This window comes from Pseudonaja textilis, chromosome 1, assembly GCF_049901715.1.
Source record: "Pseudonaja textilis isolate UNSWEBS1 chromosome 1, rPseTex1.2, whole genome shotgun sequence".
In the NCBI taxonomy this organism is placed as follows: Eukaryota; Metazoa; Chordata; class Lepidosauria; order Squamata; family Elapidae; genus Pseudonaja; species Pseudonaja textilis.
Genome location: NC_141990.1, coordinates 6,597,867 through 6,612,785, shown reverse-complemented (window position 1 = coordinate 6,612,785; position 14,919 = coordinate 6,597,867). Strand labels below are relative to the sequence as shown.

At 44.5% G+C, this 14,919-nt stretch overlaps 1 protein-coding gene across 1 annotated transcript in view; it reads left to right on the top strand.

The window, feature by feature from the left end:
• The window catches only part of INTS2 (integrator complex subunit 2), a 40,045-nt gene extending 32,545 nt beyond the window's left edge, over positions 1 to 7,500 (top strand). The window contains exons 22-25 of the mRNA XM_087925087.1: positions 1,579 to 1,686; positions 2,754 to 2,859; positions 4,765 to 4,941; positions 7,234 to 7,500. Of these exons, the coding sequence (XP_087781213.1) occupies positions 1,579 to 1,686; positions 2,754 to 2,859; positions 4,765 to 4,941; positions 7,234 to 7,394 (552 nt within the window). The 3' untranslated portion in view covers positions 7,395 to 7,500. The remainder of the gene's footprint in view (positions 1 to 1,578; positions 1,687 to 2,753; positions 2,860 to 4,764; positions 4,942 to 7,233) is intronic.
• The last annotated feature ends 7,419 nt before the right edge of the window (positions 7,501 to 14,919 follow it).

Sequence of the window (14,919 nt, the reverse complement as noted above, 5' to 3'; positions counted from 1 at the left end):
CAAAGTGCGCCCACCAAGCCACACCCACCGAACCGGTGTTAAAAATATTTGAATCCCACCACTGCTCTTGGCTATGGAGGTGTCCCATTGGAGAATATGAATTATGATACACCCAGAGGGTGCGGGGAAACCAACGTTAAGGATGACAATGAATGATGTGTCTCAGAGTCGGCTACAGCCAGGCAGCACCGGACATGTTTACTCCTAACAAATCTTCTTTAAGCTTTGAATATCCGGCTAGAGACTCATGATTTAAATGGAGGGAACTACTGGAGCCCTGACACTAGGCTGATCTGGGTGCTGACTGCTGGTGGAGAGATGCTGGAGTTTTTTTTTTTTTTATTCTTTTGGGCTGCTTGATTGTCCTTGTGCAACTGTCTATAGAAGTTATTAAAGACGCCGAAATATAAACTAACAGCAAACAGCAAACATTCTACTAGTTCGACCCGGTTCTGGCATAGCGGTAGTGCCGAAGATTGGCGCAGACCAAACCAGTTCTCTCTGAGGAGCTGCTGGAGCTGCTGTTGGGGCCCACCTGCCCGCCCAGGCTCCCATACTGACCTTTATTCCTTGCCTTTGAAGCACAGCTGCTTTGCGCGGCACAGCAGATTGCCGCGCATCAGCTGCTGAAGCGACAGGGAGAGCGCAGGATTGCAGGAGGTGAGTTGGAAAGTGCGATGACCCAAAGGGGCGTGGCGCAAAAGCAATAAAGTCACAAAAGTAGATAAAGTCCCTTTAATACCCCCAACTTGGCCCCCAATGTCCAGTTTTCCTCGGCTGGAGAAAAAAACTCTCCCGAGAACAGTTTCTAAAGGGAAGAAATTCCATCCGAACCCAAAGTACATATAGATTATAAATAAAAAACCAACACAAACCACGCTGCAGCAATTAACGAGACAGGGCAGGGTAAGGGATTGCAGACGTCAAAAGATAACATAACAGACACAGTTGGGAGGACGCCAGAACCCAGATAAGACTTAACAAACAAAAATAATGCAGGCTTTGCTTCCAGCAAGGTGCTGTGCGCAAATGCTCTTTTTAAATCCTGTTTTCTCAGCTGCAGCTAATGGAGGGAATCAGGGCCCTTTTCTGCCCCATAAGCCACGTTGTTCCCTTTTCCGTTTTTCCCTGTGTGCCCTAGGATGCAGAGGGGGTAGCCCTGGGTCTTCCTGTGAATGCCCAGCCGGACTGTGCCCTTCCCCAGTTTTTTCCACAGCCACCAGAGCCACACTCCCACTCCCTGTCAACTGCTCGACCTCCCCCTCAGAATCAGATTCCAACAGGGCCATGACAGAAAGCCTCTGCGCCTGCGCAAAGTGCACGTTTGGCCACGCCCACCAAGCCAGAAGTAAACTATTTTGAAACCCACCACTGAACAGCACTCCTTACTAGCAGTGATGATGTTACCTAGTTAGGGTCATAGAACATCTGCAAGAAAACAACCAAGTTCAGAGAGCACCCAGGACCCCTCATGTCAACCCTGAACTGCTCTTCTTTGGTTTTGCTTGAAACAGGCAGGGCTTAAGCCAGATTTCTCGAACGGGCCACTTTTTTTCCCTTCCCTTTCTCTCCAAACAGGGCTACCCTTGTGAGCTGCTCCCGCTAACCGTGGCTGGCATCCCCTCTATGCATATCTGCCTGGACTTCATCCCCGAACTGATTGCTCAGCCTGAACTGGAGAAACAGGTACTGGCTCACACGGCTGCCTCCCCTCCCCTCTTCTCCTCCCCTTATGTGTGGGTCTGTGGCTTAGATCAGGGGTTTTATTGGTTTCGACCCAATCTGGAGGATTGGGCCCCCCTCGGTGAAGCAATGTTCCCTAGTGGTTCTTTTTGGTCCCGGCACCTGTTCTGTGAAGCACCTTCCCCCAGGAATATGGAGCTCCCCAAATCTATTGGCCTCTTGCAATAGAGCCCCAGATCTATAGGTATTTTTCAAGTATAAATCGAGGATTGCTTGTATACATAATCCTTACTTTACAACCACAATTGAACCCGAAATTTAAGTGTTCTAACCAAGGCTTCCTGAGACGTTAACAAACACATGTTAGTCTCCAAAACCTTTTATTTTATTTCAATGGCTGTGAATTATAGTCATTCACAGCCTGTAATGAGTCTCAAACAGTTTGTAAATAGTCCCACAGAAGTCTGCCTTTGGGATAAGGCTGATAAGCACCCACCTTTATCTCCCTGGAAATGCTGCCAACGCCTAAATTGCCAATTAGTTGTATAAGGCCAAACGGAGCACCAATTCAACACGGAGCTTCAGGTTTCAAATTGACGAGTATGAACAAAGTTGCTTCCTGCAAAGGCTCATGTCCCAGCCAGCAATTTAACAACAAGCTCGGCTGAAGTGGTGCGAACTGGTTTAATTCTACCACTGGCCCGATCAGCAATTGTAATTCTTGTCTGCAGACCGGCCGGTGGGTGGGTGGGGAGACAGGAACCTCCTGCAGCACTTTGCCGGCCAAAATGAGCCACAAGGGGGCCATGAGAGGCTCTCCCCCCCCGCCGATTTTCAGCCTCCACGGCCTCCTGCAGCACTGCTGGCCAAAAACGTGGAGGTTGTGGAGAAGAAAGCGCTGCAGGAGGCCACGGAGGCTGAAAATGGGCTGCGTGGGGCCACCCTTTGATATTTCCAGGCCAGATCTAAGCACCCCGCGTGCTGGGACCGGCTGGTTGGCCTTGAGTTTGATGCAGCTGCCTTAAAGATCTTTCTTGATTGCTTTTCTGGTTTTGCTTCTCCCTTTCCAGATATTTGCTATCCAGTTGCTTTCTTACTTGTGCATTCAGTACGCGCTACCCAAGTCTCTCAGCGTGGCACGTTTGGCTATCAATGTCATGGGGACCCTGCTGACAGGTAAGCCAGGTTAGCCCCAGAAAATCTAGCCCTGGAACCTAGTTAGTGCTGGAAAGTCAAAGGGGACCTTCTGTCTCTAGGATTCCATTTCTGGAACCAAATCTCTACTTGTAGTGGGGAGAACACCAGCACCCATTTCACTCTTCCTGGTGAGTGAGTGACCGTCATGCCCCTGGTGGAGACTGACTGAGGAAGAGGAGGAACAGCCAACAGGGAGTGGAAGGGTGGCTCCAGAGGTGGTGGAGGAGGCTGGCAAAGGGCAGAGGCTGGCTGAGCAAATAATCAGAGTTGGAAGGGACCTTGTGGGTCATCCAGTCCAACCCCCCGCCCAAGTGGGAAACCCTACACCATTTCTGACAAATGGCAGTCCAATCTTGAAAGTCTCAGCTGATGGCGCTCCCACAACTTCTGAGGGCATCTTCTCTTCCATTGGTTGATTGTTCTCACTGTCAGAAAGTTTCTCCTTATTTCTAGGTTAAATCTCTCCTTGTTCAGTTTCCATCCATTATTCCTTGACTGGCCTTTAGGAGCTTTACAAAATAGCTTGACCCCTTCCTCCTCTCTGTGGCAGCCCCTCAAATATTAGAAGACTGCTATCCTGTCTCCCTTGGTCCTTCTCTTTACTAGACTAGCCAAGCCCAGTTCCTGCAACCGTTCGTTGTATGTTTTAGCCTCCAGTTCCCTAATCATCCTGGTTGCTCTTCTCTGTACTATTTCTAGAGTCTCAACATCTTTTTTATAATGTGGTGACCAAAACTGGATGCTGTACTCTAGGTGTGGTCTTACTAAGGCTTTATAGAGTGGTATTAGTACTTCCTTTGATCTTGACTGTATCTGTTAACACAATTTAGGATTGCATTAGCTTTTTTGGCTGCTGCTGCACACGGCTGGCTCCTATTTAGCTGGTTGTCCACTAAAACTCCAAGATCCCTCTCACAGTTACTGCTATAGAGCCTGGTTTCACTCAGTCTATATGTGTCCTTTTGGTTTTTCTTGCCTAAGTGTAGGACTTTACTTTTCTCTATATTGAATTTCATTTTATTAGATATGGCCCAGTGTTCTAGTCTGTCAAGATCCATCTGGATCTTGAGCCTATCTTCTTGGGTGTTATCTATTCCTGCCAGCTTAGTATCATCTGCAAATTTGGTAAGTTCCCCTTCTATTCCCTCATCTAAGTCGTTAATGAAGATATTGAAGAGTACTGGGCCTAAGAGGGAACCTTGTGGCACCCCACTGCTTACTTCCCTCCATGTAGACTTAGACCCATTAAGGACTACTCATTGAGTACGGTTTGCCAGCCAGTTGCGAGTCCATCGAATGGTGGTGCTATCTATTCCACTTTTTTCTAGCCCGCTAAGAAGTAGGTTGTGGTCTACTTAATCGAATGCCTTGCAGTCAGAGGAGGACCCAGGCCCATCCCCTCTCCATCCTCAGGCACGCAGGGAGGAGAGGATCAGGGTAAAACGTGGTCTACTTGGGAGGAGAGGGCCATGATCCTCTTCATGGGTTGCAGGTGTGAGATCTGCATAAAAGGTTGGACCTGCGTGCTAACAGACGCTGGAGACAAATTAGTGTTTTATTCCTAAAGAAGGTTTATCTTGGTTGGCGTTCTTCCAACTTGGTTATCTTCCTGAAGTTGGCAATTATCTGTCCTGGTCTGTTGTGGAACTTTATTCAATGTGGTTTGTTTTTGGTTTTTGCTTCGTTATCGGCTCTTTGAATTTGAACTGTGTTTCTTTCCTTTGAAATGTTATTTTTACTCCTCCGTGGCAGAAAAGATTGTAAATTCACTTAACGGTTGCCTTGCTGAGCCACCAAAACTGGTCGTATACCATAATGGTCGTGAGTCACATTGTCTCTGCAATTCACTGCTGTTATTTCAAGCTCTTCCTCTTGTCTCCGCAGTTCTGACGGAGGCCAAGCGTTACACGTTTTTTATGCCTACCCTGCCCTGCCTGGTCTCCTTCTGCCAAGCCTTTCCTCCCCTGTACGAAGACATCATGTCCCTGCTCATCCAAGTTGGGCAAGTTTGTGCTTCCGACGTTGCCACAGAAACAAGGGATTTTGATCCGATTATTACACGTAAGCCATTGTGTCCTCACGGTTTCAGGGTTCTTTGCTCGCCCTTGGGCTTACAACTAGTCTTGGGTTGTAGTAATCCAAGGAAAAGTCTGGCGGGGAGAGAGAGAGAGAGATACGTCATCTTAGGGCAGGGGTGTCAAACTCAAGGCCTGCGGGATAAATCCGGCCTGCCGGGTGCTTAGAGATTGGCCTGCGGGGCCGACTTGGAAACAACGAAGGACTGGCCCGTGAGCTCTGTTTTCACAGGCAGAGGCATTACTGTCCCTGTCCTTCACTGGCCATGCCCCCCACCGCCGAAGTCAAACTCAACCCTTGATGCAGCCCTCAATGAAATCGAGTTTGACACCCGTGACTTAAGGTCTCCGTTTCTTTCATTCAATGGTTTTATCTATAGGCAGTCCTCTACTTAAGATTGTCATTGAGGGGGTTCCATGGTGTTCTCTGAGCTTAGTGGGTTTCCTGCAAGCGTTTCATGGCCCAACTAAGTAACATCAACAGTGCTAGAAGAGGTGGAGGGAGGGAGGAGGAAGAGGACCAAAGGGTCCGTGGTGCTTTCTGAGCTTGGTGGCTTTCCTATAGACATTTCATTACCAAACTAGGTAACATGAGTGCTAGAAGGTAGTGGAGTTTGCAGAGTGGAGGATGACGAAGGAGTGGGAGGAGGAGGATTATGGGGCCCTTGGTGGATTCTGAGCTTGGTTGTTTTCTTGCAGACGTTTTATTACCCAACTGGGTAACATCATCAGTTGCAGAAGGGAGTGGGGCTTGCTCTCTTTTTATATACTGGCATCTTGCCCTGTCATCTCTTCACCAGCAGTCAATACCCAGAGATTAACACCAAGATTAATACTAGACCAGCGGTCAAGCAGTAAACAATACCCCAATCAAGGAACTACGAATTCAGACAAGCAAGAGAAGAGTAAGCAGCTGCCTAATCAAGGAATGATCAAGACCATTCCCACAAACACCAACAGGGCAAGCCTGCAAACAATCAGCAAGCTCCACTCCCATTTGTGGCACTGATGATATAACCCAGTTTGGTAATGAAACATCTGCAAGAAAACAACCAAGTTCCGAGAACACCAAGGACTTCCACAGTTCAACTTTGAGCTACCAATATTATCTTCTGCTTGGACTAACTGGGCCCGGAATTATGATCATAAGTCACATTAAGCGGGTCATCGGGTCACAAAATAGGATGGGATGGCATAGGATGGAATTCTTTATTGGCAAAGTATGATTGGGCACTTGGAATTTGTCCCGGTGCAGAAGCTCTCAGTGTACATACAAACAGTGAGGGATAAACCATAATCATAAAATACATTCATCCTAAATCATAAGATACAACATCGAGTGATAGTCGTAGCTAGTCATAAATAAAAGCAAACCAACGTAAATCATGAGTTACAAACAGCAAAGTTATGGTCAAGAAGCTAAGGAAATACGTAATGGCGAAGATGAGAAGGATAATAATGCAGCCCTACTAGGTGGTTTGACCTTCCAGGGGCATAAGACGGTGTTCACACACACATACATATACTGTATTTTTTGGACTATAAGATGCTTCAAAGTATAAGATGCACCTAGCTTTTGGGGAGGAAAATGAAAAAGGAATCTGCCTCTGCCTCCCAGCCATTTGCCTCCTTGCAGCAAACAGCAAATAGCCTGGTCAGCTTCAGCACAGCCTGATTTAGCACGAGCAGCCGATTGGTGGTTGGATCGGCCTCCCGGAACACTGCCTAGCAGCTATTCCAGGCTGCAGGGATTGCTGCCACCCATCGCCACCTCTGTGCAGCCCATTTTTGGCCTCCGCGCGTCCTGTTTTTGGCCCGTTCCGCCGCCTGGAATGAGCCGAAAAAGGGATGTGGTGCAATGGGTGGCAGCGATCCCCGCAATCTGGAACAGCTGATAGGCGGTATTCCGGGAGGCCGATCCAACCGCGAACCACCAATCAGCTGCTCGTGCTAAATCAGGCTGTGCTGAAGTTGACCAGGCTGTTTTTTGCTGCAAGGAGGCAAATGGCTGGGAGACTGAGGCAGAAGGGTGAGAGGAGGCGGGGCTTCGGCAACATTCTCTATAAGATGCACCAACCTTTCCGCCCACTTTTTGGGGGAGGGGATGTGCATCTTATAGTGTGAAAAATACGGTATATACACACACGCACACACACACACACACATCCTATCCTAACTTCACAGCCTAACCTCATCTGAGTATTTCCACTCTCCCACATTTAACCTGGGTTTTTTTTGGTTTTTTTCCCCCTTTCCTGCCCTGAATGTTTACCTCTAGGCCTCCAACAACTGAAGGAAAAGCCTACGGAACAGACGAGACTTCCCACGACTCACAAAACTGGAGGCGGAGCCCCTAGCGCAGACCCCAATGTCCAACTCTGTCACTGCATTGAAAATACCTTCGTTGAAATAATTAACATGAGCGTCGGGGCCGTTTAAGCACCTCCGGATGGGCCAGGCTGTTGCAAAACCGCAGGATATTACGTGGATTTTTTTTTATTGTTATTATTTTTTGCCAAAGTAAAAACGGAGGATTGTCTGGAAATGCGTGGAACGCTTTTTTTCACCTCTGCGGCATGAGCCACAAGTCAACAACCGCTGCTTTCCGAGAAAGCATCTCTAGACTGGGGTGATTAAGATCTGTTTTCTCCAGCCAGGTCCTCTTCTGACAGCCACCCTGGCTGGAGATTCTGAGAAGAGGAGGATGGGTCAAACGGCAGGGAAGGCTGGTACGGGGTCAGGCTTTTCCTGCGGCAGGAATCCAGGTTTCCTTGCATTTCAAAGAGGAAGCCAGACCAACAAAGATTGCCAATGGGTCATGTAACATCGTTTGGAGAATTGGATTCACCTTTTGTAAAAAAAAAGAAAAGAAAAGAAAAAGAAATGTCTTATATTTCTTCATCTGGCTCCACCATATCTTGGATTAAAGCTGAAAAGGTTGAGTTTCAGGTAAAACTTTAATCTGTGGAAATGACTTCATATGAAGCAGGCTTCCAAACTCTTACCTTTCCAGCAAGTATTCAGAGGAAGCAGAGAGAGAGAGGGAGGAATCCATTGGATGTGCCAATTGGAGGAAAATATCTACTTCCTATCCCCTTAATGAGTAGTCCTTGACTTATGACAACAATTAAGCCCAAATGCCCAGTGCTAAGCAAAATGGTAGTTCAGTAAGCTTTGCCCCCCTTTTATGACATTTCTGGTTGTTAAGTGAATCGCTTCCGTTGTTAAGTTAGTAACCTGGTTGTTAATGAAACCATGGACTTGACTTATCAAAAGATTGCAAAAAAGTGATCATGTAAACCTGAAGACGCCGCAACCATCATAAATCTGTGTCAGTTGCCATGAGCGGAATTTTTATTTGTGACTCCGGGGATGCTGCAGGGGTCATGGGTGTGAAAAATGGTCATAAGCAGAGCCAGTTCAGACCGGTTCAGGCGAACTTGTAGCGGAAATTTTGATCAGTTTGGAGATCCGGCAAATATCACCTCGGACTGGCCCCGCCCACCCATTCCCGCCCTTTCCCATCCTATATTCCATTGATTTTTACCTTAGATGATTTGCATGGCAGCTCACCTCATTGAGGGCAATCTTGGAGTTCCGCACGCGCGAAGCGATCTTTGTGATCTGCGTGCGCGTACAAAGTGATCTGTGAATGCTGCACCCATGTGGGAAGTGACCTTAGAGTGCAGCATGCATGAAGTGTGCGGACCGGTAACATGCAATTTGGAATCCCACCACTGGCCCTAAGTCACTTTTTTCAGTGCTGTTGTAACTTTGAACGGTCACTCCATGAATGGTCGTAAGTCAAGGACTACCTGTACTTTGCATTAGTGGTGACAAAGTTTGGAACAGGGAATGGGGAAGGAAGGAACTCAAGTCACACTGGAGATTCAATACAATTCAGTTGTTTTGATGCCTTGCATTGCTTCAAGCTTTTAAGCTATAAGAAGAGGCAGAACGTAATAAATCCATGTTTGTTCTGCTAAGCAGGAAAAAGTTTAAACTCCTTTTGAAAACGGAGGCAGCATGACTTTAATATTCTTGGAAGGGAAATAGTTTCTAAGCAGAACCTCAAAATCCAAGTTTTATTCTTTTTAATGGTGGTGGGAAGCAGTTTTAAAATATGATTTGACAAGAGCTAGGTTAGGTTTTTCTTAGCCTTGCCTCCTTTTTCAGCAAAGCAAAGCTATATAACAGAATGGTATTTATCAAACTTAGCAACTTTTCTTGGTGTGTGGACTTCAACTGCCAGAATTCCCCAGCCAGTATGTTGGCTGGGGGATTCTGGGAATTGAAGTCCACGTATCAATCACACCTGACATTGAGAAACACGGAGTTAGATGTATCAGTGGACATGCCAGATTTATATGCCAATATACCCAAAAGTCAGCACCTTTATGAGTTGGAAACATCAAAAGTTGTCTACCATAATACCATATAATGTTTCTCACCATTGGTTAGTCTGCCTAAACACCTTTTTTCCCCCCACATTGACAAAAATGTAATGATTTTTGTTTTCAATCAAGAATTAAAAATACTGGTGATGTCATTGACTAGTATCAACAGTTTTGAAATGAGGAAGAGATTTTTTGGAAGAAGGAATCAGAACCCCCTGTTCTGGCTAGTCTTAATATTTTGCTAAGTATATCCACTAAAATACAGTATTTTCTAATTATTGTGCTTTTATCCATTACTTTGAGCCCAGTCTTTGACAACTGTAGATGTTTGGGGGGGGGAGGGTTGTGTGTGTGTGTTGTGTGTTTTAATGATTGAAGAACAAAACACAAACCCATATGTCACATTAAAAGAAAAGGAGTATTCAGGTTAATGGTATAAGAATCAGTCCTTGGCCAGTTGAGAATCTAAAACTCTTGGATCTAGTTCCTCGAAAAGTCCAAATAATTTTGGCCTTCAGGTAATTTAGCATAATTTTGCTGAGATGGCTGATATCAGTGGTACAAACTAATAATATTATCTTTTTGTATGTATTATCAAGATGCATTAGAACAGGGGTCTTCAAACTTGACAGCTTTAAGATTTGTGAACTTCAGCTCCCAGAATTCCTCCTCCTCCAGTCATGTTACCTCAGGAATTCTGGGAGTTGAAGTCCACAAGTCTTCAAACTTGCCAAGTTTGAAGACCCTTCCATTAGAATGTAGCTTTTAATCGTATGGATAGGGACCTTGTGGATACTGATGTAATATTTGTACAGAGTTTTTTTTTTGTTTTCCTTGGCTGCAGTTTCAAAATGGCTGCAGTGTTTTAACATGTAATTGGTATTTGATTTCAAAGAGATTCATTGGAAAGAATATGTTCCTTACTGTATAAACAGGTGTACTTTTTCTGTTCATTCTTTTAAAAACAAAACAAAACCCGACGTCTCTTGGACAGTTGTAGCACATTCTCTGTGTAGGAGTTCTTACGTATTCAAACAGATCCAACTCACATAAGAGAGAAAGTATTGGAAATTTGTAGGAACGGGGACCCCAGTATTTTCAGACAGGTAGAAAATCTGCTCTAAACCCACCTTGAGAATGCTGCTGCTCCTGTTCCCAAATAAAGTTACTCCTAGGGGACCAAGACTGTTTAGGGGCGGTCCTTGATTTACAACTGGCTGCTTAGCAACTGATTGACATTACAATGGACCTACTTGGGGGGTACTTATGATTCGATTTGAAGTTCCCACAGCTGCCACCTGTGATCACAACGAGCCCTTCCCCCACATTTGTGGCTTTCTGCTGTGTCCCACAGTCATGTGACTGCATTGCTTTGAAACATGGTGGCGCCCAACTAGGAAGGTGAGGCTCTCGCTCCTGGAGCACAATCTCCCTATAAAGCCACCACCTGCACCAGAAATCACTTTTAAAGCTGCCGCCTGCACCAGTAACCGTGAGTAAACCAGAGCCCAAAAAACAATCCCAAAAACGCTGGATTCTGAAGCCGTGGAGCCCTAATAATGCTGGCGGAGCTCCTGCTAGCTGATCCGGAGCCTTCCTCTCCTTCCCCAGAGAAGTGAAGCTCTTTCCATCGAGCCCTATTAACCACACTGGTGGAGCTCTTGAGCTGGATCACTTGGAGCCAGCGGAGTGCAAACAACGTACCTTCATTTAAATCCCTCATACAGCTGATAGAAGTATCTTCCACCCCAGACAACGCGTTTCCATTAATATCCCCCACACAGTTTCCCCGGAGCCACATCGGACAGCTGGCTGGGAGAAACAAGGAGGGAGGAGAAAGCCCTGAGGCTCTTAGGAGCCGAAAGTCACCCTGGATGGGTGGTAAAGGCAGTGGAATGCTTCGGTGGTCGCGAGGAGAGGAGAGTCTCCTCGACTGACCCAAAGAAAACCCCTCCATCCGAACTAAAAAGAGAACTGCCAGCATGGCTAAATTGAAGCCAGGAAGGCAGCTGAGACAGAAGTGAAAAAGAAAGGAAAGATCTTGTAACAGCGTGCTTAGTCTTGGTAAGAATCACTCCAATTTCTGCAATTAGTGTAATTAATTGATTAGGCTGATTGTTGCTTAGGAAAATTATTTGACTAGAGAGATTACTGTAATTGATTGATTGGTGTGATATTGGCTATATTGATTACCCAAAATTGTTCCATTAATTAATTTAACCAGCGTACTATCTTAACAAACCTACCATGCCAAGAAAAAAATCCAATGCCAAAACATAACCTAAAGAGAAAGTAATCCCCACCAATGAACCACAAGACTCCTGCACCTGCCTTAAATGCTACAAAACTCTAAAGGATAATGAAAACTCCATCAAATGTTCTCTATGTAACAAATACGCTCATCATGACTGCTTGGGATTACCCGAGCAAATGATTCAATGACTAGAATCATCCAATGAGTTTCTATATCTCTGCAAATCATGCAGACCCAAACTGGATTTGTTTGAAAGAGTTGATACCATAGAAACACGAATAACATCCCTTGACACCATAGTAGCATCCCTGGACGCCTTAAAAGAAAGATTATCCAACCTTGAAAAAAAAAGACACAACGCAAAAACCTGAACATCCAATAGCTACAAACCACATCTCTACCCAACAACCACAACCCAATCCACAAAAAAACATGAGCCAGACAAATAATGATATCCCAATCCTCATCAGAGAAGCTGTCTTATTTGGTCTAGAGGACATCTTAGACGCCATCTTATTTGGTCTAGAGGACATCAATGATAATGATGACATCACAACTGTCCGAAACATCACCAGTGATTATCAAGCATCAACCATCTCCCGATGAAATACTTGACATTTCCCACATTGGCTGAGAGCTGAAAAACAGAGACAGCTCTGTGGCCCCACGCTTCTGCAGGATCATTTGCAAAAATGAATCAAGCAAACGTAAATTCATTTACACTATAAATTCACTCGCCAAAACCAACACCAACCATAAGAACCTCCGTTGTCGCCCTGACCTAACCATACAGCAACGTGCCCGCTCCCGTGTACTCCGCACTGAACTCAAAAAACGTCTAGACAATGGAGAGAAGGACCTGTACATTGACTACCATGCTGACCGTATCAAAAGTAAGTCACACAACCCGCAATCCAGCTTTAACCTTCAACCACAACCCTACCTCAACCAATCCACCATCACCCAAGACTAGGCACGCACGCGCCTCCCTAACTACCTCGATTCCAACTACCTGCTGGCCTTAAATGCAAGCTACTCAATGCAAGAAGCCTTGCAAATAAAATACCTATATTTTTCCTCTTACTAAATATGGCTAAATTCGACATCATATTTGTCTGTGAAACATGGCTCAACACATCTCTCCCTGACTCCATTACCACTAACCTTAGACTGTCTACTATTGACCTCACCCCTTTCCTAAGAGGTCTGTAGGGGGCGTGCATAAGCACACCAACGTGTCTACCGTCCCTATTGTTTCTTTTATTTTTCTTATATGTACCCATTTTATGTATTCATAACTATGTATATACTTATACCTATTATCTTGTAAGCGATTGACAAATCAAATAAATAAATAAAATTTTACATTTCTGGTTTTGGGCAAAACCATCCCATAGAGCAGGGGTCTCCAATCTTGGCAACTTTAAGCCTGGCGGACTTCAACTCCCAGAATTCCCCAGCCAGTCATATACGTGACCTGATTGTTCCAGTAGAAAAAAATAATAAAAAACCAACGAGCAGAGCATTAAAAAAATAACCCAAAATTATTTGGGACATCACCTCGCCTAAGATCAGATTGGCTTCAGCTGTATTAAGCATTTCCACTAAAGACATGGCTAGGGATCCCATGGGGGTAAGGAGCCTGCAGGATGGCTGTATTACTCATCAGTTTCTGGTTGACACTGTCCCATATTTTATGCTTTGGGTTACTATGTTATTTAAAAAATTTTATGGTTTTGTATGCTTATTCATGTATTTTTTAAAATAATGTTTTATTTTTCCATTTCAAAAATGCAAACCTCATTTTTTCTCAAGCAGTGTGACATCTGAGCACTAACACCTCTGCCACATCCCTCACCATTTGCAACATCCTTCACATTCACATTGATATTATTTCTCTAAACTTAGAATTAAGATACATCAAACAGCTAAACATTATGCAACTCTTCTGGTGATAGTACCTTATTGAAGTTACATCTCATTATTTTCATCATACATATAACAGTTATCTTTTTCTATTCCTATCTTAGTTTATTGTCTATTCCTTGATGGTTTCCAAATTCCTTTTTTATTCTCTAACCACTGATAAAATATTTTCCATATCATATAATACTTAGTTTGCTCTTCCACTTTAATTGCTAATGCTTATTCATGTTTTGTGATTTTAACTTTGTGAGCCCCTTCCCCCCAGTTCACGCCTATAGGATACCTGGCTATATTCATTCCTGTGGGGGTCTTTGGCACTCCCTGAATGCAGTTGTTTTCTTGCAGACATTTCATTACCCAACTAGGTAACATCATCAGTGCTAGTACGGAGTCAGATTTGCTTTCTGTTTATATACAAGTGGCTTGCCCCATCTGAGCTGGCGGGTATTCTCGGCAGTTCCTTGATTAGGATATTATTTGCTGTTAGCTTATTTGTCTGAGTTGGTAATTCCTTGGTTGGGGTATTGTTTGCTTTTTGACTGTTGGTCTAATATTAATTTTGATGTTAAACCTTCCCATCAGGATGTTGATTGCTGGTGAAGAGATATTTTGGTCTTATTTGTTTCCTTTTTGGCTTTTTGATTGTTTCTTGAATACTGTGTTAAGAGAGCTACAAGTATTCTCCACAACTCCATTCCTCTCCACAAGAAGTCACTATAAGCTTATCATACGGTGGAAAGGGTTGTGATTGTCAAAACCACATCCCATTGACTATAGAAAATCTCCGTCATATCCAGGTCGTAGTTGTCCCAAAGGTGCTTTTTTTCCAAGAGGCAACTGGACTTTCTGGTTTTTCTCTGAAGACGTTTTGCGTCTCGTCCTAGAAGTTTTTTCAGTTCTTCATCCAAGCTTCTTGGTTGAGAAGCGAAATGTCTTCAAAGAAAAACCAGAAAGTCCAGCTGCCTCTTGGAAAAAAATCGAATTCTTTTATTGGCCAAGTGCGGTTGGACACACAAGGAATTTGTCTTGGTGCAAATGCTCTCAGTGTACATAAAGGAAAATATACATTCATCAAGAGTCATCAGGTACAACACTTAATGATAGTCATAGAGTACAAAAAGCAATCAAATCATACTAGGAAACAGTATGAATCATAAGGATATAAGTGACAAAGTTACAGTCATACAGTCACAGGTGGGAGGGGATGGGTGATAACGAGTGATGAGAAGATTAATAGTAATAGTAGTGCAGATTTTGTAAATAGTTGGATAGTGTTGAGGTAATTATTTGTTCAGCAGAGTGGTGGCATTTGGGAAAAAATTGTTCTTGTGTCTAGTTGTTCTGGTGTGCAGGGCTCTGTAGCAGTGATCGCCAACCAGTTGGGTGG